Source organism: Phalacrocorax carbo, chromosome 5 (assembly GCF_963921805.1).
Source record: "Phalacrocorax carbo chromosome 5, bPhaCar2.1, whole genome shotgun sequence".
NCBI classification, from domain to species: Eukaryota; Metazoa; Chordata; class Aves; order Suliformes; family Phalacrocoracidae; genus Phalacrocorax; species Phalacrocorax carbo.
This window is the reverse complement of record NC_087517.1, coordinates 42,169,368-42,192,411: the sequence shown is the minus strand read 5'-3', so window position 1 is coordinate 42,192,411 and position 23,044 is coordinate 42,169,368. Positions and strand designations below refer to the sequence as shown.

Below are 23,044 nucleotides of genomic sequence, written 5' to 3'. Positions count from 1 at the left end.
CCCCGTGGGCTCGCATGTAAGTCCCTTGGTGACTGTAGCTACATGTTAGTTGTGTTTAGAAAGCCGTGACTTACTTGTCATCATAAAGAGTTTATATTTTTTATTCCAAGGGTGATGTCACATTCACTTCCCAAAACTAGCTCGCTCCTTGGTCGTATCCAGGGAACTGTGTATAAAAATGATAAAACCATTTCCTTGTACTCTAAACAAATTCTGACCTCTCGGCCTTCAGCAAGTAGAAAGATTTGCCATTGTTTCAGAACGCTGAGTGACATCACAAAGTCCCAGCGATTGTATTTCATGTGTCCATCCTGAGAGTGATATTTTGGTTTAAAATGAGTTCTTTAAACTCCTACAAAGGAGTGAAAATTTTGCATTTGTGTTTAAGTGCAGATGTCTAGGTGCAAAACAATAAAATGTGCAAAAATGAGTGGCTTGTGAAAAAGTGTCCAATTTTCACACTGATATTTTATGGCAGTCGTGCGGAATTCCTCCTGTTGGTGGGAATACTGGAATACTCACTGCTGTTTGGGTATACTCAGGAGTTACCAACCCCACTAGATGTCAGTGTCAGCCCAGAAACTGCCAGCAGAGTAATACCTCTGGAAATAGAGCTTGAGACGCTACAGCATCCCTCAAAAGCATTTGCCGACCATTTCTGGTCTGAAGGATGCATTAAAAGCTGTAAGGGCTGTATAGGTGGTGTTGACGTTTGGGAAACTGGGGGTGCTTTAAACTGGAATAAGTGTGAAATTGAGAAAGTGAATAGAGGAAAATATACTCATCTACAATTGCAGAGGAGGTTTGAGAAGAATGTTAAGTTGGCTGCATTTGCTATAAATAAATAGGGTAAAGCTCTGGTTTGTGGTAATTAGTAGCAGAGTGAGAACCAGATTTACTAATATGAGAGGATGTTGATAGGTGTCTTAATGTCTAATTACTGGGGGGAAATTGGTGAGGAAACGAGCCCTATGGGGGGAAAAAAATTTTGACTTTTCAGGGTTAGTTCTGTCTTTTAAGATCTGGGCATATTGAATGTTGTGTCATGAGTTGCCCTGTAATTCACATCCTGAAATATTTAACACTGACCCTGCTGTAACCTGGGTTTCATGCCATATCAGCCAAGTTACAACCTGGAATTATTTAATTGAATAAATAGAGGGTCAGTATTTTCTGTCTAGTTAACTGTAGTTACTATAATTGTGGTTACTACTGACTAATAGATGAACAGAGTGCATAATCAAAATATTTTACTGTTCGGCTCTGGGTTTCTTGCTGTGCTTCTTTCCTAGCCTGTTACTTACTTATGTCTTTATCACTTACAGAATTAAATATATTTCTGTTATTGCAAATTACCCCTTGTTATCTAGCATAGGTAATATGTTTAGTTTCCTACATTAAGATCTGTTAGTGTTGGAAGAAAAGGAGGTTGAGTAGAAAACAGATACGATTTTTCTTAAGTCAGTTATAGCTTTTGAGTTGGGCTAGGATTGAGAATTTTAAGCATGTTCATGTTTAAGTGCATTAAATGCAATATCTGATCTTTTTTATTTTGAATATTAATATTTGCTGTGAAGCTATTGTTGCAATAGCTGGCTTTCTACTTAGGTGATAAAAGAGATCAATTATTAGCAGAAGGGTGAATGTCCTTTGTTTTATGCACTGTATTAAAAGGGACAACTAAATAATAGTGTATGGTCAGGTAGGGGTTTAAGCTGCATATGAGGTCCACTTCAGCAAAGAACTGATTGTAACTGGGTACAGTCCCATATGGCGTGAGTGAACTTCTGGTACAATAAGATGCATCTCCTTTTGTATTTTCAATATTACCTTTTACGTCTTTGCAGAATTGCAGGCAAGACTCTTCTTGTTTTTTTTAAAGTTAAAATGAACTCTCTGTCCCAGTACCTACTATTAGAGATCGGTATTCTTGCTTTTCGGGCTCTCTGGTGTGCTGATGTTGGATTCTGGTTGTGCCTCAACTCAGCTGCTATATCCCTCTGGGACTAAATCTTATTTCACAGACCTAACTTGGGTAGGGATTTACGTTGACATAAGTCTGCATACAGTTTCCAGTGCAAAGGGGAAATGAGTCAAATTATATTCATGCAAGTGTTTTAATTTTTGGGGGCTTTTTCCGGTTCACTTGAATGAAGTTCTAAATAGAAAAACTTAATGTGTCAATGTGACACCAGAAAAAGTCCTAGCAAATGTTGATCCAGTATGGTTTAGAGTCTATTTTTTCACACAATTGGATGTGAGATGCATTGTGTGTGTCATAGGTACAAAAGCATAAAAGATCAGAATATATCTCTATTTCACTGCAGGATTTGTCTTTATAAATAGCAGAGCCTGCTAAGATTCTCCGCTTGAAAATTTTATGTATTCTGTGATTACAAGCAACTAGAACAGAATTTGCCTAACAGAAATTCCTATGCTTCTATAGTTTTGGCATTTGACAATATTTTGCATATAGATATTTCCCTTCTATGTGCAATGTATTATTCCCAGATGCAGTTACTTTTATGGAATGGAAAATGTAACGATTTAAAAATAAAAACAAGAAATAGCGTGTAGATATTTAGATTGCTTTTCAGAAGCAGGATCCTTTCTTTAAAAAAGTCAAATAAAAAAGAAACATTCAAGTTGACAGCTTCCATCCCAAGGATTTGGCTACCTTCACTGAGTTTCTTTAAAATGTCACTTACAGGCGCTTTGCGCCATTGAAGCATTGTTTTGCCTTGTATTATTGGGAAGTGGCACTTTCAGATTCAGAAATCTGTCTTGAAGGACGAGGAACAATAGTTATCCTGAACACTGGATTTCATCCCTCCCACTTGTTTTGCTTTCTTTCATTTATTCTTTGTTTAATTCCCCAGCACGCCATTCCATTGCCCTGAACCATAGTAACTAGTGACAGGAGCCCGCTCCCGGTGGAGCAGGGAAAGCAGCACGGGATCCCTGCTGGGTAAATGTGTTGCTTAGAATGGTGCTACTTGAAGTCCTCCTCTGTGGGTTTTCTCCCTCCGCTTCCCTCCTCTCACCCCGAAGGCAACTGCTTTGGGGATATTTTTTTTTTAATTTCCTTCCACCCCTTCCTATAATATGGAAAAAGAGTATTAGCTCTCCACGATCCTCATCGTGCTCCTAATTTCAGTGTCTTTCAAACATCTCTTTCCGCTGAAAATGAAAAGTGGGATCTTGTGTCGCTCTGGTTTTCATTAAGTTCCCATTGTGGTACTGGACATCGCAGATGTATTCGTTTCTTATATTATCTCTGATTTGAAAAGCACATGGAAATGTTTTCCCGTTTCTGATATTGTATGAGTAATGTTCCTATTGAAAAGTAATGGAGTGAGGTTGTCACTTGTCAGTTCAGTTATTAAGGAGGATGACTCTCAGGTCTTTTTGTAATAAAATAAATCTGTCATAATCATTATGCTCGTGCGTTCTTTCACAATAGTGGACTGGAATCTGAATAACTTCTTAAAATTACTATATAACTTTATAAAGTCATGAAGTGAGCACTGTGAGCTTACTCCTAGGGTTCTTCTAGGGTTAGAGAAAGCCAAGATCAGGCAATTCAAGTTCTAAACATTGGTTAGATTTTCCTCACGCTGATTTTTCTTCATTGTGTTCAGGTAACTTTTTTCAGCATCAATCGCTACCTTTTCTTGCAATTCCAACTTTCTAACCATCCAAAAGTAGAAAAAAAATAAAAAGGTAAAGTCAATATGATCAAAACCAGCATCATAAAATCACGTTTCTAAGTAGTTCATAACAATTCTAAAAACTGCACAGATGTAACTTAAATGTATGCATGTATATAGCCTATTTTTTAATGAGAAGCTGGATCCTTCATTCCTCTTTGGAGCTGCTGTTGGAGACTTCAGAAACATGTCCTCTGATCCACTGGGTCTTCAGGCAGTGAAACTGTAACTCTTTAAACCCAAATGCTATTTCAAACAAGTGGATGGCTGAAAATTACAGGCGCTATTTCAGTATTCAGATTTTGCGATGGTTGTGTACTTTTGTAGATTCTAACCTGGACCCTTTGAGTCTATATTTATGTGTCAAAATATTTTCTTTTAATTGCTTTAAAAAAAAATTTAAAAAAAAGTCCTCTGTATGAACTGCTACATTTAATGGAGCACAAACTTTCTTTTTGCTCTGCAGTCTCGGAAAGGGAGTGACCCAGACAAAGAGAAGAAGGTCCTGGAGAGCAGAACAGATAGCATTGGAAGCGGTCGCGCAATCCCAATTAAACAGGTAATACCGAAATACTTTTTTTTTTTTTTTTTTCCTTCTTTCCATAGTTGGAGACACACCTTGGGTCTTAAGCACTCTGATGGCGCCTGTGTGCCAAGACGCGTTTGATGTGCTCTGGTGATGAATGTGGAAGTCACTCACTTGACATCAATTAGGAGAGGTTCCTATGTGTATTAAAATAGGATCATTAGAATAAGAAGAGGGAAAATGTGACAACAGGCCTAATGAAGTGCAGTCTGCCGGCCTGCATATGGAGCGGGTTTCTAGGCTGTGCTGGCTTCAAAGCTGCCTTTGTAGAGGGGGCTTTGATTGGGCCGTGTGCTGCCAGTCGGCGGGGTAAATCAGATCGCTCTACAAGAGCCCCTTGTGATCGCAGAAATAGCCTGATGTGGCCCTAATTTGCTACTGCAGACGGACATCTGAACACAGTTTCAGGCTGGTTTGTAACAACGAGGCAATTAGTTGTGATAATCATAGCCGGTGTGTCAGCTGTGCGCTCTTGTTTGTAATTTGCTAATGAAGGAATTGTAACTTTGATTAGGTTCAGTTTCATTTAGACCTTATTATATAAGAGAACGTTTACAGCTGTAATGTGTGGCCTTAATTAAACTTCCTCATTACACAACAGGACTTGAATTCAAGGATTTGTTTTGGTCTGTTTTACTAGCCTAGATGCACTTTCATTAGCCTGGAAACTCAATGCTAAATGGTAGCTGTGAACACTCTTTTGAAAGGCAGAAGCGATACTGGCATCTAATGCGAAGTATTTGGGTGAATGAGATCATTTACGTTCTGAAATTAAATTACACTGAATTCACGCAGTTAAGGACACCACGCTAAGCATTTGTATGGGATGCTTTACAAATAGTTTCTGCAATAGTGTTTGCAGGTATTTACTTTTGTGTGAGTTACTGTGCTGAAGACAGTGAAAGTGCCGAGGGAAAGGATCTTGTTTTCTTCCCACGCAGTTGTTTCCAGTTTCTTTTGGTGGCTTTCCTACTCTCTAGAAGGGTCACTTGCCTCTTCTAGTCTTTCCACAGTCCATGCTTCATCTTGTCAGGTAGCCCTGGGTCTCCTGTTTGGGGGTGGGTTTATGTGCATTGGTGAGTTTGTGGGTTTGTTTGTTGTTTTTTTTTTCTTTTTGGAAGTAAGGGGGAGATGATTTTGTACCCTTAATTATGTGCAGTGATTTTTTCTTTCTCCAAGGCACTTAAAAGGACGTTTTGGGACCGTCAGGCAGCAAAAGTGCTGTCGTGTCTGTGAATCTAGTAGACAAATTTTAATCAAACACACTGCGATTCAGAAGAGCAGTTTGAAACCAGATAAGCTCGGTATTTGGCTCTGCCTTCAGGGGAGGAGATTCCAGGCATTTAAAACAAGCTACAAATTTTTTTTCTGCAGCTTTTGTATGGTATGAGATGGGTTAGACCGGCTGGAATTCTTTTGGGTAATGCTAATTAAACAGAAGTGTCTGTGAATGCAGCTGAGAATGTAAAAACTGAGGAATATACTTTTCAATATTTATTCAAGGCATACATACTGTTCTTTTCTAAAACGCTGTTGTATAAAATTAATTTGATTAAAAATACACTTGTAGGAAGAGTATTTTAAGATAAGCATTTTAGGTGTGATTGCACTGTACCATGTTATAATGAAATATCCTCTTCAATCTCTTGAATTCCTGTATTGAAAAATTATTGCTGCAACCCTTACTTGTATACTGAGTATGGCCAATCTTTTGGGAACGCGTACTATCGTTATTAATCCCAATTATGGTAATTTCATTTCACCACATACAAGCAATTCTCAGCAAATATTTGAGCAGGTCTGTAGTCAGCAGTTACATCTTATTGATCCCAGTTTTGGAAGGGTGCTACAAGAAGGGAGGTTGAATGGCAGGCAGTGTTACAGGATGGCTGCTCTCAGTGGTATTTCACATCACACTTACGTGTCAAGAGAGTGGATTTTGGACATCACTGATTTTCTGCTTTCTAGATGGTCTTCAGTAAAGTGTAGGAGACCAGCGGCACCTAGCAATTGAAGCAAAAGAAGGTGGAGTAGGAAAAAATACTTTTTTGATGTGGAAACATTTAATTAAAAATTGAAATACTGTATGGATTCATACTGACAATGTTTCATTACAGTTAAAAAATATGCATCAGTTTGAACTGGTCTTTGGTTACAAACTACACTGTTTCAAGGAGAAATGGCTCCTGAGGTTTGACTAGGGGATAGCTTTTTTTTCTACCCACTATTTAGATGGAGAGCTCCTATCAGTGTAAAGGTAGAACTGAATTTTTTCAGGAAGTAAAGCAGATTGTAGTATTCATGGCCTTGCTGTAAAAGAGCTGCTTATTGTATCATTAAAAGACTTTTTAATCTTTTTGTCACTGTGTTTTCCAGTGTTTGTCATCCTATTAGCCCAAAAGTCCCATTGCTGCGCTACCCCGTGCTAGAATCGGGATAACCTCCAGTTATGTTAAATGTTCTCTGACTTCTTTAATCTGCTGTTAAGCAAAATGCCTTTGCCAGCTTCATGCACTTACTCTTCTTTATGTCTTTGGGACATCTTCAAAAGCGTGCAGGGAACAAGCCTTTTTGATATCTGTTGTCAGGACTTTGTTTTATTCTCTGTAGGTTCTTATTCTATGTGCATGGTAGCAATACTTCTGGCAAAGCTGTGTTTCTGGTGTGAGGCAGAAGTCCAAGCTCATACTTGCAGATCCATGTTTCACTTCCGTTGGTTTAGCTTATTCGCAGATTTACCAAAGCAGGGAGGAGGGGAAGAAAGAAAAACTTATGGTTGAAACTCAGATAGAGTGGATTTTGTGTTCTCAGTTCACTGCTACTTGAAAAAAAGGTAATTACAAAAAAGTGAATAGAAAAAAGAAAAGTCTTACTATTCAGATGTTGAAATCAATGGCTTGGTTATCCATGTATTTTATGGTGCCTGTGGGTTGTTCTTATCTACCCAGGGTCTCCAAAAAATCAGGAATACTGTTTGCCCACTTTAAAACAAAAAAAAAACCCCAAAAGAACAACAAAAGAAAATTGCACAAAACCAAAACTAGTTTAACTGGAGATTGGAAATGTTCTGGGTTTGAGAAAAAAAATGAAATCTCTTCCAGCACTAGAGGCACACATGAAAGGGGGGACGAAGAGCTGATAGTAGTCAAGTATGTTTGTGTATGATGGGGAGAGCACAGAATAAGTATGTGAAAAAAGTCAGCTCTCTAGGAAGTGTAGAAAATGTGATGATGAGGAGTTTGTCATTGATCTCAGCTACTGGTTTTTTTTTTTTCAGAGATCAGGACTGTATTGCAGCTGTTGAACCAACATAACTATAGTTGATATCTGTCGCCACATTCATGCTTTGGTATGTCTGGAGACAGTTTAAACTGGTACAGGCATGGGGGTTTTCTAGAGACATTTCATTTCTCTCTTGGTTTCTCTCTAAATACACATACACATCTTGTGAAGTGAGCTATGCCAGCATAAAGAGTTGCTTATAATTCTGTATTTTAGCCTTTCTGGGACCCAGATACTGGCCTGCATGGCTGCTAGAGTTTGGTGTGGGTTTTGGTCAAAAGAAGCCAGGAGTTGCAGCCTGCTCCTGAATTCCTCTTCTCTGTCCCTGAATTTCTGAAGGTTTGGGGTAAATAGTCAAAACTGTAAATGGCATGTTTCCTTCGAAGGAAGCGGCTTGCTCCTTCAGAGCTTTTTTCCTGAAAGAAATCTGGTTGAAAGGAGTTAATGTTCTTACTCTTTCTGTCCTTTCTAAATGTTAAAAATCACTTTTCACTGCAGCGCTAAATATGGCTTTATTGGGCTAAGCCATATAAAACTGTTCTGATGAACCTTCTAGCTTCCAGCAGAAACCCAAAATGTAGGCAATGAAAAGCAGGCATGTTTTTAAAACGCCAAACTTCTGCCAAAATATTCTAAGGTGAGTGAAATTTTGGGAAGGCCAGTTTCCTGGGGAGGTACAAACACCTTCTGCATGCGTAGCAGTATGAGCATGCCTTAAATCCTGTGATCTTAGCATCCTTTGAGAACTGTGAATGCCATAATTTTCCAAAAAGACAAAAAGTCTAACTTGTGTGCTATTTAAATGTCTCTACTAATCAAATGGAGTCAGAAAATGTCTGGAGCAGTATTAGCCCAAAGTTAAAATCCATAGAAAGTTCTGTACTTCTGAGAAAGAGGCAGTTAAAGTAAAAATACTTAAACTATCTTCTGTAGCATTTCTTATACTACCTTAAAGCAAACTTAGGGTGAATGGCTTACTCTCTTTGGAGTATCCTCTGTCCAGAACCATTTATTCTGAAAACGAAGACTTGTTCCTGGTAGCCTGAGTGAATATTTTGAAGCACGTTTTCGGCCGTATAGTTTAGGGTGACATACTTTCTGGGATGGTGGGTGTTGTAGCATTTTGGGAAGAGTACTTTATTTTCCGTGGTCTTGCTAAATCTTTTATCAGCAGGGCATATTCAAATAAAAAAAAAAGCACAACAAGAAAAATAAAAGCAAGAAGCTCAGCTCAGCGGTGAGTGGGCTTGTCATGTATTAATTTTTCATTGCTGTGGAGAATTGTACATACATAATCACTTGATTGCAGTGGGAGTTAGCGAGCTCCTATGGTGTCATTTGCATAAATCTTGTTAAGTCAATGGCAGTTAATGAAGTACAAATGAGCCTGGAGAAGGTGACATGCAAATCGTGGGTGGCAGATGGGAGGTCTGTTTTTGGGATGGCAGCTGTGTGCTCTTGCTTTTTTTTTTTCCCTCCTTTTTTTCCTCTCCTGCACTCATCCCCCCCAGATTAGAGTGTAAATAAATACGTAAGAGCTGGCCTTGAGTTTGTGCTTTCAGACCTTCTTCTGTTTGCCATTTGCACTTAATCACAGATGCTCATATTGTTATATAGTCCAACTATATAACCTTGACTGTTCTTTCGCCAAAAGCTGGTCAAAATAGATTTTGACAGGTTGCCTCAACCCTTGGCTTACCCTGGGAGGTGCTGAACCTCTTGTGCCCCCAAATTCCTGCATCATTTAGGAATAGCAAACTCGAACTCTGGCTTAAAAATAACTGTTCTAATAGTTAATGTTACGCTGATGACACAGTGAAAAATTTGCCATCCATGACTTGCAAAGGTGAACTTCAGAATCTCAGTTTGCAAATGGCTGTATTAATGGAGAAAGTCTGATCTTATTTGGGCTTTACTTTTAGGTGATATTTCAAATGAGCTTCTTTGCCTACGCTTGGCGCATATAAGTACATAAAAGTAATCTTAATGAAAATACGGGTTTTTGTCTTTTTTTTTTTGGGCCTTTATTCTGAACTAAAAATGGCAAGTATTTTTTTAGGTTGGGGCTACAATAGAGGCTTTGTCAGCAAATGAGGGTGGCATCACTGATTTGCTTTTCAGGAAGAAGAGTTTGGTTCCTGGATGCACAAGTTGCAGTTTTTCCTTAAGATGGGTGTAAACAAAACTGGAACTTCACAACATACATCTGAATTTTGCAAAAAATAGTGTTAAACTTGGCAGATGTAACTATTTGAAAATGCTTTCAACAAATGTCAAACTTTGCATGAAAAAAATGTCGCTTTGGTTAAATAACTTCAGAAATATTTGAGAGGTTGTGTTGCAACTTACAATCCCTTGTCAGCTTTTTTTTAAAGTAACTTTTATATCAAGCTGTGCATTCCCAAGAATTTCCTGTTAATTTTGGTTTGCTTCAAGCCTGGCCATTGCGTTGTTAATTTTCAATCCTTTTCCAAGTGCCTTAGCCGTAGAAGAATATAACTGAAGCAATTTGTCAAAAACTTTCCTATTCAGGGAAAAGTCTGTGCTCTTTTTATGATGTACTTAAAAAAGTGAAAATACCAGATTTTTATTTAATTAAGGTTTTTGCTACTGAACTCTTTTAATATGCAGTCTGTGTGCTGCTCTGTGGAAGAATCTCTGGGAAGTTGGGGATTGGTTTATTTCTGGACAATTTTTTTAGCAACCTAGTCTTACCTGGGCATTCTGAGATTGCCAACACCTGCACGGCAGCCCCTCGCCTGAGCACTTTAAGTGCCTGAAAACAGAAGGAAGAGGATTTCAGTGTAGTTTATCGCAATCTTTGTTTTTATTAGACTGTCTTTGCAGTCACTCTTGACATGTGTCTGGGGAGAAGCTTTGCTACTCAACTTGAGCAGCATGCCTCTTCCAGCCTGACCAATCGAACGCTTTGCGGTGGCCATCTGTGCTGTGGAGAGTGAGGAAGAGACCTGCAAGGTAAGGCAGGATCTTCTGGTACCAACCTTTTTCCGTCCTTCCTTCCGTCCTTCCGTCCTTCTGTCCTTCCATCCTTCCGTCTGTCCATCCTTCCGTCCTTCCTTCAGCACGTCAAGCTTAGACTATCCATTTGCATTTCTTCCCGTAGTTCTGATTATTACATTTCCAGAGTTGTCTTTTTGTAACCTCTTAACGCTAATAGGTGGGACTGTAACTCATTTATTCCCTATCAGTCTTCATTGCTCGATTTCAAAAAGAGGTTTTCAAAGGTTAATTTGGGTTTTAATGAACTTTGCTCCATGTTACCTTTCTGACCTCTTGCCTGCCTACTGCTCTGTGCCGCTTAGCCTCCTTCTTCTCTTCAGTTCCCTACAGGTGCAGGTCAGTCCTGCCTCTGCTTGACTAGTGCTTTTCTTCTAACTTCCTTTTCCTTTGGTAATTTTTAGCTCTAGCTGGGACGTTTATGTGTACAGTACCGGTTACACAATTGTTGTGTGGAATAACACATGATGCTATGTTATCTTGGTCCTTCCCATTGAACCAGAAAGGACTTCATACCTGAAATCTGTTTTCCCCTAAAATACCCAGGGCTGTCTGTACAGCTGTTAGAGTATTTCAGCAAGTATGGCAGTGTCTTGGAAATAGGTTTTGAAAAGAGATCGTCTGCCATGTCTAGCCAGTCAAACTGATGTCCTTATTCCTCCTCGCTAGCAGAAGAGCACTGTAGTGCTTCAGGCAAGTGTCAGACCCGAGACTCACCATCGTCATAAACAACAAATGCTTTTTGCAGCAGCTTTCCTAAATGTAAATGTTTAGTTTGAGTCTACCAAAAGAGAGAACAAATAAGCAACCATCTTAGTATCTATTCTTGTTTAATTTATCTGACTTGACAGAGTGAAAAAAAAACAGTATAGGAAGAGCAGGACGGACGCACAGTGCTACAGCTAGTGCACTAGCAGGCCCTGCGACCCATTACTGAGAGCTAGGGCTTATCCTATGGCTTCTCTCTTCTATCTGCATTCAAAATCAGGTTACACTTTGAAATAAGAATGGCTAATGCATGTAATCACCAAAAGCATTTTGAAAGAAGAATAGCAGCAAACATCTGAAGGGTGCACACAGCTCTAGGATTTACTTGCCTTCGTTATGCATGTCTTCTGCAGTGCGCCTTTCTGTGCTGTTGCTACCTGCAGAGCTCCTGCGCCCAAACCCCTTCTCCATTGACACAGAGACCCAAGACACTGTGATGCTGCTTCTGCTCCGTCTTCTATGCCAAAGTATTGACCAAAACTACTACTGCTTTGTTTTTTATTTATTGATGCTCATGTAGGCTTCTAGATAGTTGTTCGCAAGCCAGTGTCGGTGTCTCTGGAGGGTGGCTTTCCAAAACTCAGAAATTTTGTGATTTACAAGGACTGGCAGATGACAGAGTTTTTTTTATTTATATCTATCGTGAGGTGTAATTTCCTCTGTCACACTTCTGTCTAATCACAGTAATCAGTATCCAGATCTGCTTGTACAAACACAAGGGTATGGTTTTTAGCCAAATACTCTTAGTGCTGAAATCTTCTGTGTAATTCCTCCGCAATTGTTTATAATCAGAACATACACATTTTGCTGTGTTTTTAATTAGCTGATTACTAGTTATAAAATGTTTTGTACTCACTGTGGGTTCTGTAAATTGTTAACTGGTAGCTACCAGTATAATTAAATATTTCAGAGCACTTGGCTATGGTTGCACTGAACTGTGAAGAAATAATGTTATATAGCCAATCAAAAAGAGATACTTGTAAACTCATTTAAAGCGTCAGAGTGTGTTAGGACTATCATGGTGATGCTTATTGCAGGAGAAATTAAAGATACAGTTTTGTGCTAAGAGGCAATACAGAAATTAGTTCCTGAATTAGTTGTTAATTGATTTGGTAATTCCCTCGGGTCTGCATGCTCTTTTTTCCTTTTTCGTTGTTGTATTCAGTTAACAGTGACTATTCCCAGTGCACTTGAAATATTTTTTCCAATTAGATCAAATGTGCCCTTACATCAGAGGAAAGACTACAGCTATGTGTACCTGCCTGGAATAATGTTTCATTTGACTGCAAAAGCCGATTTTGTGTGGTTTACTGTTGATGATTTTCAGATACTGTCCTGAGAAAGGCAGTAGTCCTAAGTATTGGGAATAAAATAGCATTTAAAAGTTCCTGGGTTTAGTGGACTTTTTTGCAGTTCCAGGAAGCTTGTTTTAATTTATATCTCTCTGATACCAAACGGTGGAGGGAGATGAGAACGCCATGCGGTTTGGCTCTGCGCACTGCTCTGTTGGACAGCTGGCACAACCCTGCGAGCTCCAGGCATTAAACCCCCCTCCCCTGCCCGAGGTTAAGGTTTCTACCTGGCAGTCCAAAGGAACGGCCCCTTGTGGCCCATGGCCAAAGCAGGCGGCAGGCCTGGGCAAGAACCTCAGCATCTCTTAGAGTGAGACAATTCTATTTTCTTCCTTGTCTGTCAGTCAGTCTGTCCCACAGAGTCACCTGCTTCCTCCTGCTTTCTGGATTCTGCTCTTTTCCTTTCCTGAGATGTCTGAGGGTTGCAGGAGAAAGCTGGAATTTGGGTCTTTGGCTTATAAGGATTGAATTTCTCCCATGTTTCTGTTAATTGGTCTCCTGGTATTTGAGATTCCCTAAAACCTAAGTTTTCTGTCTCCCGTCCTGTAAATTGCCCTTATTTTATTTCTGCCTGCAATAGTTGCAGAGAGGTAATCCCAAGCGTGCTAAGACCAAGGTGAGCAGCCTGCAGCTGCTCCACAGGCGTAAAGTCATCATTTTATCAAATTCCAAGTAATGCTTGGTAGGCTGTCAAGGTGATGTGATGTACAAGAGTTGTTAGAGGCCTTACAGTAATGCTTTTTTTCCTAAAATTGCGGTCGGCATTGATGTGTATATTGCTTTCAAACATCTAAAGATCTATAAATGAGATGATATTAATAATTTTTTCAGAGAAATTAGCCTTCTGTCATTTTTTTACTTGATTTTTTTTAAATGGGAGCCCCTGGTCCTCATAATGGAAACAAGGTGGCGGTTTGTGAATGAATTAATCGGTTTCATTTCAGGGTGGCTTGCTTAATAACCATTCCCAGCTGAAACAATTGTCTTTGTGGTACCGTGCATTTGGTAGTAAACATAGTATTCTATTCTTTACTGAATTTTACTTAATAAAGAAATGTATTTAAATGTTTATTAGTGTTGATTTTGGCAGGGGGCACACAATTTCAAAAACAATAATCCATCCGTATGACACAACCTCCGAAGTGAGCAAAAGAAGAATGCTGCTTTTTAGGACAGTGATGGAAGGTAATACTATAAAACAACGTCAGGAGAAAATATGCAACATTTTGCTTGCTTGATGTTTTGATACCCATGTAAATGCCGTAAGAACTCAAAGATTGCTTATGATCGCTAGTACCAGGTATTCAACTTCATCCTCTCTATTTTTTTTTAATCCTATCCAAATGTAGTGCTCTTACTTGTTTCTTAAAAGAGATAAGGAAGAACTTCTGGGTTTGACTAGTAGCTAATGGTTTCCAAGCTGACACATCAGGTGCGATTATAGCTCCTGCGCATCCTCTAGATTCAAAAGGAGATATTCCAACTTTTGTTTGGAACAGTGTGTTGATCAGGTTAAGTATCCTTTGAGAGACTGTGGGAAGAGAATGGAAAAAGGTCTTACTGGCACTCTCCTCCCCCTGTCAGTCTCTACAGAAATAGTAAGGCAGGAGCTTCTCTTCTATAAAAACTTAATTTTGAAAAAAACAGGCAAAAAAATCCACCTGACTACATCTGTATAAAAGCAGCAGATGCTGCTCTTTAGGATAAACCAGTCAAGGATCTGTTTTCCAGTGCTCTGTTCATAAGAGAAGGGAGAGAGTATTTGGCTTTTTCTGAGGCTCTACCATGAACATCCTCACCTTCTTCTGCCCGGTCCTTGATGCCAGCAGAGAATGGGCTCCCTCGATCTCCGTGCTTTTAGTTGTGAGTAGGACTGGGGCCTACAGGAAGCAAGTCAAGCAGTTTATCCTGTGAAGCTTTGGAGAATTTAATACACTTGGGGTGTTTTCATCCTGTTCTGTGTGCCTGTGCATTGCAAATCCTAGAGTGCGTATTGAAAGCGAGTACAGAATGCGGTGAAGAGGTGTCAGAATACTTTGGGGGAGAGGAGGAGGGAATGATCGAAAGCAATGTGGATGTAAAAAAGAGCATCAATAAAGAAAGCCATAATACGACTTTAAAAAATTTATTAGAATTTTTCAGTGCTGAAATGGTGTAATATATCAAGGTGGCATCTCAATGTGACATGCAGAGATTGACAGCAATGAGGTCACTAAGGTATCTTCATTGTTGCCCTTAGGCTAATAACTGGCCCCTGGCCAAAAGCCTTTGACTCAAGGTGGTTGTGTCTAGATACTGTTTTAATAGTTGCATCTAGAAAATGTCTGCAAGAGGCATTCTTTTTATCTGACCCATGTACATCTACCTAGATAATAAAAAAATAATTTAAAAAAACCCACAAAAACCCAACAACAAAAATAAAAAGGAAAAAAAACCACCAAAACCCTACAACATCACTTGGTGGCTTATTGAGTGCACGATTTTATAAATGGAGACTGGGAAGTATTGATTTTTAGTTATTTTTAGTGGGTGAGATCTGGAGATGCCTTCATAGTAGTGATCTCTCATTGAGAGATAATGTAAAGAAAATGACTGCAAGCTCTTCAGGACCAAGATGTGCTTTCAGAGCTGTGCCTACTGCTTGTTGGTTTTCAGTTCGTGGAAGCTTGTTCAAGGTACTGGTGCAAACCAAACATTCCTCTTGCAAAAATGCCGGTTTTTCGAGAGGCTGCTGTGTGTTGGAAGTGAGTCCCTGTGCATCTGGGCTAACTTTGGTGACTGGAGCTCTTCCTCTGAGGGCGTGAGGAATTAGGCTGGAGAAGTGACATAACAAGATTAAGTAGAAAGCTTATGACAGTTAGCAAGTCAGGCTGCCTGATAGACTTCGGTTGACACAATGATTATTAATATGTTGTAAAGATGTTTTGGGGATTCCACCATATTTGTATGGTTGCCAGCAAAATGTTGACAGTTGCATTGTGGTTAATAAATTCATTTAGATTTATAAGCATTGTTTACAGAACCTGTTCGCCTGCTGAAACTCTAACAGCATCTGTTCCTTCTTACTAATTAACTACTAATTACGAATGAGCTTTGTGTGTTTGTCAGTATAACTGGCTCATGCATTTTGTAAGGAACATTAACAAATTGATTTACATAGTGGTAAAGCAATCAAAAGAGTAAACTGAACAGCACGCATTTAAAGCCCTTTAGCCTAATTTTTTTGAATGAGGAAAACTTTGGGCAGTCTGAATATTTTCATAATTCTTTTGCTACCTTCTAATTGTGTGGTAATTGCATGTGAATCCAAATCAGGGGTGCTGGTCTGACACCCCTTGTTTCTTGTTTTTATTTTTGTTTTTATTTAAAAAAAAAAGCATTCGCAGTGTTTAGTATTTGAACTGTTTGTATTTGACACTTGTGAGCAAGCATTTATCCAGGGTATAACGAGCGATGGCAAATTAAAGGTAGTAGCATGAAGAAGGAATATTGCTCTTTGGGGGGGGTGGGGCAGGGGGCCTTTGAAATGTAAGTACTCTGATAAATGTAACTGCTTTATTATCAATCTTTGAAACACCCACAATGAAAGTCCTTGCATTTTTTGTTAAAATACTGTTTTCTCTAATTCTACTTTTATTCTTCAAAAGCTTTCTGACTGCAGTAATTATCAACACATCTTTAGAGCAATGTCAGCAGACAGGCCAGATGTTGGCACTTAAATATTTTGAATTTAAAGGGTATAATTCAGTAGTGCAATTCTTAAAATCTGAGGTTATTTTCCATTAATTAGAACATGGAGAAAAATCATATAACTGAATGTTGTGTTTATTATAAAGAATTCTTCACGTTACAATAAATTGGAGATGAATGATATGCTCAGATAACACGGATGTGTTTCACTTACAGTTTCCTAGAGCTGTAACGCTTGAAATGAGCCTTGTAACTAGTACTAGGGAGAAGACAAAAGTAATGCAAACATGCAGCTGCAGGATTTAGTTTTCCTGAGTGGCTTAATATAACCATTAGGAATACAGAAAATGGTTTATATAGAGTAAAACTTGCCAGAAAAACTGGATTGCTTTTTTGATAGAATTTCAAAATAAGTGCATCAAGCAAACGTAACAGATGTAAAATATTTGAATTTTAGTAAAGCATTTTGATATTGCCTCACTTCGTCTTAATTGAGAGTTTATCCAAATGTGCTTGGCTAAAAACTGCAATGTGGGTTGAAAACAGTCTGTAAGATCGTAAACAAAAGCTACAGCCAGGCCACAGTCTGAGCTGGCTGCAAGGAGGATGGAGCTTTGTTCAGCTCTAGGGCTGGTTCCATTCAGCAGTGCCATTAATGATAGTGTTGGAAGCACAAGCAAGTACACAGCAATCATGTCAGGCATCCCTAGGCTAAAGCTGAAGCACCAGTAGAGAGGCACATCGGAAAGGGGACAATGACTGGAGTTGGTGACTGAATGAAATGAGATTTGACTTGTAAAGACACGAGTCACTTAATAGAAACCAAATCATCCTAGTCTGTCCTAAGTACTCGCACCTGTCTTCCCTTGTTCCTTCATGTTCGCTATTGATAGCAAATTCTGCATGAAGCACTGGGTGCTGTCTCTTATCAGTGCTACATGTCTGCTTTAAAAAGTGTATATTCATCCTTGCTTAAAATAACTATGAAAAAAGGGCAATGTGGTAGAACAAACTAGAATGGGAGGTGAACTCAGGCTAACTTGAGTTAAAACCCAGCTGCCCAAACTTTTGCTGGTTTAACCCAAGTTTGGAAGATATCCTGTCTTTATAAGCTGATGATTTCTCACCAAGATGCTGCTGCAATGACCCCCAGCAACAGGAAGCTGTGCATGTGTTACGTTGGAACAGGCACTCACAATTGTAGCCATGTTTGCAGTAGGCTGCTGCATGGGGAAATTGGGTGGCTTTCCCTCTGAAACCCATGCCAGGTTTCTCTCATGTACTCTTGGTGAGATAGATCTGGAGGTGACAAGTGCCTGTGAGTTCAACTGGGTTTCTGTCTGAGAAGTGAATGCAAATGGTGGCTATGCTTTGAGGATAAAAAGCCATTGGATCACAGCATAAAGGAGATCCAACTCGAGTGTTGGGAACGACGTGTGGGCCATTTGAGAGTCATATGCTGCAAGAAGCATACAAGCTTGTTAGACACACTGATTAGGCAAAGGGTTCAAGGCAGTGCTGAGGGGAGAATCCCACCTCTGTGGTTCTAAAGCCAGATCAGTCTCTGGCTAAAGGTGTTTTCCACTGGCCATGATGGTAATCAGGGCATGTGAGCAGTAGTGATGTGAGTTCCCATTTCAGATCACTGTTTATAAGATTAGAGGGCTAATTACAGACAGTTTAGCTAAGCTACTACAGAGCAGTTGTAATTATACATAGGAATCTAAAGTGTGTTTGCCAGGAAAAAGAAGTGTTGCTCCTATGCTCTGAGAGACATGCACAGGTACGGGGTGATAAGGAGGAGACTATTTTAGGCTTCGTGCTAAGAGAAAGCTTCTGGACTTTGGGGGCCATCAGACTGTATAACGTTCTCTGTAAGGAAACAATATAAGCCTAGTGACTTGGATTTTCTTTTAAAAAGGGGGGGAAACTGTTGAGAGAGTGAGATTCTGTAGGTAAGTCTGAGCACTGAGTACATTTCTTTCCTCCTTTATAACTAATACGATTCTTTGTCACAAAAGAAAAATACCAAGACGTACCATTTGCAAAAGGGTTTATAGTACAGTATATCACCCTATTATGAATGACAGTATTTAAATGGTTGGGTAGAGAACTGGAGAACTGCTACAAATCAAGTAGCTAGATTAACATCTAATGTTCTCTTCTCGTGTGAATATTTCAGCGGGGGGAAATTAAGAAATCTTTGCATGCAGGAGGTATTGGAAAGAAAACTCAATTAAAATAACAGAGAAAGTAGTTGAATTGTTTAGAAATTCTGTTGTCTGAAAGTGAGCAGTACATTGGAACAGAGGAGAATAGGGACTGTTTAAGAAGGCAGGTATCATCACTTTAGGAATCAAAATTTTACAAGCTGTTTCACGGCCAAATGAAAAAAGAAAAAAAGATAACCAACTTTTTATGGGAAGACAGATATACTGAAAATCCTAGAATGAAAGCAGAATAGTGAGTAAACTGGGTGATTAGAACAAATTGTTCTCAGGATGCAGAGTGAGTAAGGGTAGAAATATGTATGGTTGGTGTGCTTCATGTAAAATACATACTGAAGTCTGATTCTTAAAATATATGTGTATATTTTTGTGTGTGTGTGAGCTATGTCTCCTGAAGTACATAGATTTTCAGATTTCCAGCACCATGTCTGGCAGATGAGATGAGCTGTGCAAACCCTTTCTACTGCATTAAGAGAGCATGTGCATCCATCCATTGCTGAAGTGTACTCAACATTTTGAAGATTGACATGTCAGTTTTGTTTAAGCTAATGGCATGGCTAAGAACTTCTTCAGAGTACTTTATGAATTGGCCCTTTGTACAGCAAATGTTGCTGTCAATTTGTAATTCATGGCGATACTGTATTTGTAGGTGAGAAATAATACGTGCACAATCACTGTTGTTAGCACTTTAATCTTGCAGCACGGTGATTTCTGTAAGTAATTCCTGATACAGATTAAGTCACACTTAATTCAAATTAAGTGACACTTCTTACTGTCGATGTGATGTAGTGAAGCAAGAGGTTTCTCACATGTTTATGGAGCATGAAGATTGTAAGCTCCCTGCTTCTGCAGAAGGTGAGGAGGCAGACAAAAGCAAAGGGCTTTTAAAGGTAAGAGAAAAGGTGAAATAATGCCATGAGATGGATAACAAAACTAGAGGGACAGAACTCAAACAGAAAGTGATGCTGCTGTGAGAAGCCATGTGAGAACCAAAGAGAAGCAAAATCTGTATTAAACAGGTAGGAGGAAGGAGGGCAAATTATTGAACAAAAACTATGAAGGAGGTAGGAAGTGAGAGTAAAAGCCAGGTGACATTTTCAGTAATGTTAAAACCCTTGAGCATCTTTGAGAGTGGCATACCAGTTCCTAGAGGCATCTGGTTCCTAAGGTGTTGATGTCTTTAAGCATGAAGCATGGTGATCGATTGCTATCCTGAAGCAATGCATCGGTGCCTTGGGTGCTCTGCTACTTCGGCACCTTGTCAATGCCTCTGAGCTGTTTCTAACTGAACAGTCTTAAGAGCTTTCAGCCTATGGATTTCAGTAACAAATGCATTAGGGTTGATGCATGCATGCTGTCAGAGCACTGATTTTTCCTCTATGGAAATCTGAAGGCAAGGAATCGCTGTCAGTCCAGAATAGTTCTGGTGGTGTTAAAATGTCTAAAATACATATGATGGGCATTTGAAACTGTGGAGAGTAAGCAAAGAGCGACTTATGAGAGTCAACATCTCTCTGCCTAGAGCGCAGAACACCCACATGGGCCAGGGCCACTTTCCACTTGAATATCAGTTTACAAGAAATCCTAACATATTGGATTGAGCAAAGGTGATTGGAGAGTTCTGTTATACTAGACAGGCTTCAGAGAGCAGTAGGTCTTTCCTGTATAATAGATGTATGTGTGTGCTTGGAGGATCTGCCTGCAAGAGAAATCTCATTTCTGAAGTCACAGCAGACACAGGCCTATCTTAATTCAGGCATTGTAACTTCTAAAATCATGTTTGTCTTCAGTTTTATTCTTTTGCAGGAATACTTTTTGTGTAGGTAATTTCTTCTCCAAACTTGAAGGCCATTTGCAATCGTGGCAGAGAAGTTTTATTCTTCTATAGCACAGTATTGTTTGGGTGCCTGATTTGCGTTCCTTGGTCATTGTTCTTCCCTAGTCCCACTCCAACACTGAAACATGCATAAGGATAATTTTTAAAATCTAAAATCCTGAAGATTCTGCTGATCCAGCTAGTGGAAAAAAATCTTACTCCCAGATAACGTGTATTTATTCACACATTTTCAAAACAAATTTCAGTAGGTGCTATGTAAAGAAAAGTACACTGCTGTCCTTAGCAAAGCTATTTTGTAAGATCCTGCAGCTACTTATATGGGTTTGAATAATTTAGTGCCACAGGTGTTTGTATGCTTTGTGTGTTACAGAAGAAGTAGCAGAGTGCCTAATTTTATTACAAAAAGGATCTATTTGATGTAGAAGTTCTTGGTTTTTCTGACAACGGGTCATCAGTGACTAGGAAATTTTGCTAGCCAGTGAATCCTGCTGTGTAGTTTTTCTTTTATTGTTTGCTTTTAGTTGTTCTAGGTTTTATAGATAATGTCTTTTACATTTGGAATTTTAAAATTAAATTTTTTTTAGAAGATGAACGAGTGTCTCTTAGGTTTTCTATTAAAAATAGAAGTCAAACAACATGTGATCCTTGCATCCCCAAATGAGAGCATAAACAAGATGCTCCATGAACAGTGAAACCACGGAAGACAAGGTTTTTTCTGTGTGATGTTCCTCTCTAACATGTTGATCGCCACTCCTATGAGCTGAACCCTCTACACAGCATCTTCAGTCTTCCATCAACAATGATCCTTAAACCCGCTGTTGCTGTGGTCTGAAGTTCCTGGGGTTGGTTGGTTTGTTTTTGGTTTTTTTGTGGTTTTTTTTTTTTTCAAAGGCACAAATTACAGCATTTTTTTCACGTTGCCTTGTTTGAGGGGTAAGAAATGACATGCTATGGCTGGTACCAAGCTGCAGGCAGGCTCATGGTCTGTCCTCCTAGCAGAATAGACCAAGCTCTAACTGCAGTCTGCTTTCTAATTTAGGGACTTTGTCTTACAGGCAAATACAAAATCTAACAAAACTTGTCAGACCATCCCTTCAGTATCCCTGCCCCTCCATCAAACTTGGTTGACATTGAACTTAAAGTTATGAAGGAGTGGAAAGGAGACTTCAGGTGTTGTCTTTTAGAAACCTGATGAAAACGCAACTTGAAACACCAATTTAGAATGCTTTTGGTTTGTGTACAGTTGATAACGCTAATCGTTATTTGGCACGCTTGCCAAAATGAGGAAATAATCAGCCCTTTCAATAATATGGGCTTTCTCCCTCCATGGACCCTTTTGTTGCTAATGCCACAGGTATTGCAACCTTAGCTCTGTCCCCTATAGATGGAGGTGCTGGTGCTGACCCAGGCTGTTCTGTACTCGGGCCAGCCTGCTTTCTAGCTAATACAGCCCTTTCACAGTCTCACGTATGTCAGCAGGAAAAATAATCCTTGGGTTAGCCACAGAAAAGCTTGAAATTAACGTGAAATGAAGTGTGTATTTACATTTCTGTTTGGACCAGCTGTGTGGTCTGCCTTGGTTTTATCGTTTACTTTTACCAGCATGGTCTGAATTTTGTAAGCATGAGTCTTTCTGCTGTTCAGGCACTAAGGTAACTGCCCTTCTTTATATGAATGATAATATATACCTTGCTGTTCTTTTCCTGTGTAAACATGTGGGGCCCGTGGCAGTTAGCAGATAACAAGATTTCAGTACAAGTGCATTGAGGGGGTTTGTGCCCTGTACAGGTATCTTTAAATAAAATTTAAAAATAAAAATAATAATAAAAAAAAAAAGGGCGGTGTGACACCTGCCTGCACACTGCACAGAACAGATCTCTCAGTCTGAAAAATAATTGTGGACATGTCTAACAGGCCTACAGCTTCATGAGTTTGTTGGGAAGAGTTCTTCCGTCAGACCTTCAGGGGACTTGTGGTCAGGATTCAGCAGAGCATCCATCCGGCTCTCCTAGCAGGGGACGGTGGCCTTGGGTGCTGCACAGAGAGGAGGCACCCTCGGTACCTTGTGTTAGAGGTTTGGAAGGACAGGCAAGGGAAATGGAACAGTTAGTTACACTTTTTTTCCATCTCCTGTAATTATCTGTCCATAGTGTATCTGTCCCTCATTAATGGGGGACTCTGTGTACTCTCTGTCGCCATTAAACTAGTTATAATAGTAACAAATTAATGTGCATCTGCCCTTTTTCTTAGGGTGTGTAAGGAATAATATATTAACACAAACTACTTGGAGAGACCACGATTTAAGTATTTTAGCGATGCGGTGTCCATTATTTATCTGACCAATTTCTAGTAACTTGTTGGCAGTGTTGGCTTTCTAACATTGCTGCACAATAAGTGTGGCTTTTCCCTGGTTATTTAGTTTTGAGGCTCCTTGAGTTGGTTCCCTTTCAGCTGAAAGGTATCCCGGCGGTGGTGGTGTTCGCCAGAGCTCTGAGTAAAAATGACTTTGTTCTCTGCGATGTTAAATTGGCTGGTTAATTCTGGTGTTATTTACCCTGTAATTCATTAGTTTT

At 39.4% G+C, this 23,044-nt stretch overlaps 1 protein-coding gene across 3 annotated transcripts in view; it reads left to right on the top strand.

Moving 5' to 3' along the window:
* The window catches only part of AGAP1 (ArfGAP with GTPase domain, ankyrin repeat and PH domain 1), a 240,221-nt gene that overhangs the window by 45,928 nt on the left and 171,249 nt on the right, over window positions 1-23,044 (top strand). For all 3 annotated transcript variants that reach the window (XM_064452169.1, XM_064452170.1, XM_064452168.1), the window contains one exon: window positions 4,177-4,269. In XM_064452169.1, coding sequence (XP_064308239.1) covers window positions 4,177-4,269 — 93 coding nt within the window. The remainder of the gene's footprint in view (window positions 1-4,176; window positions 4,270-23,044) is intronic.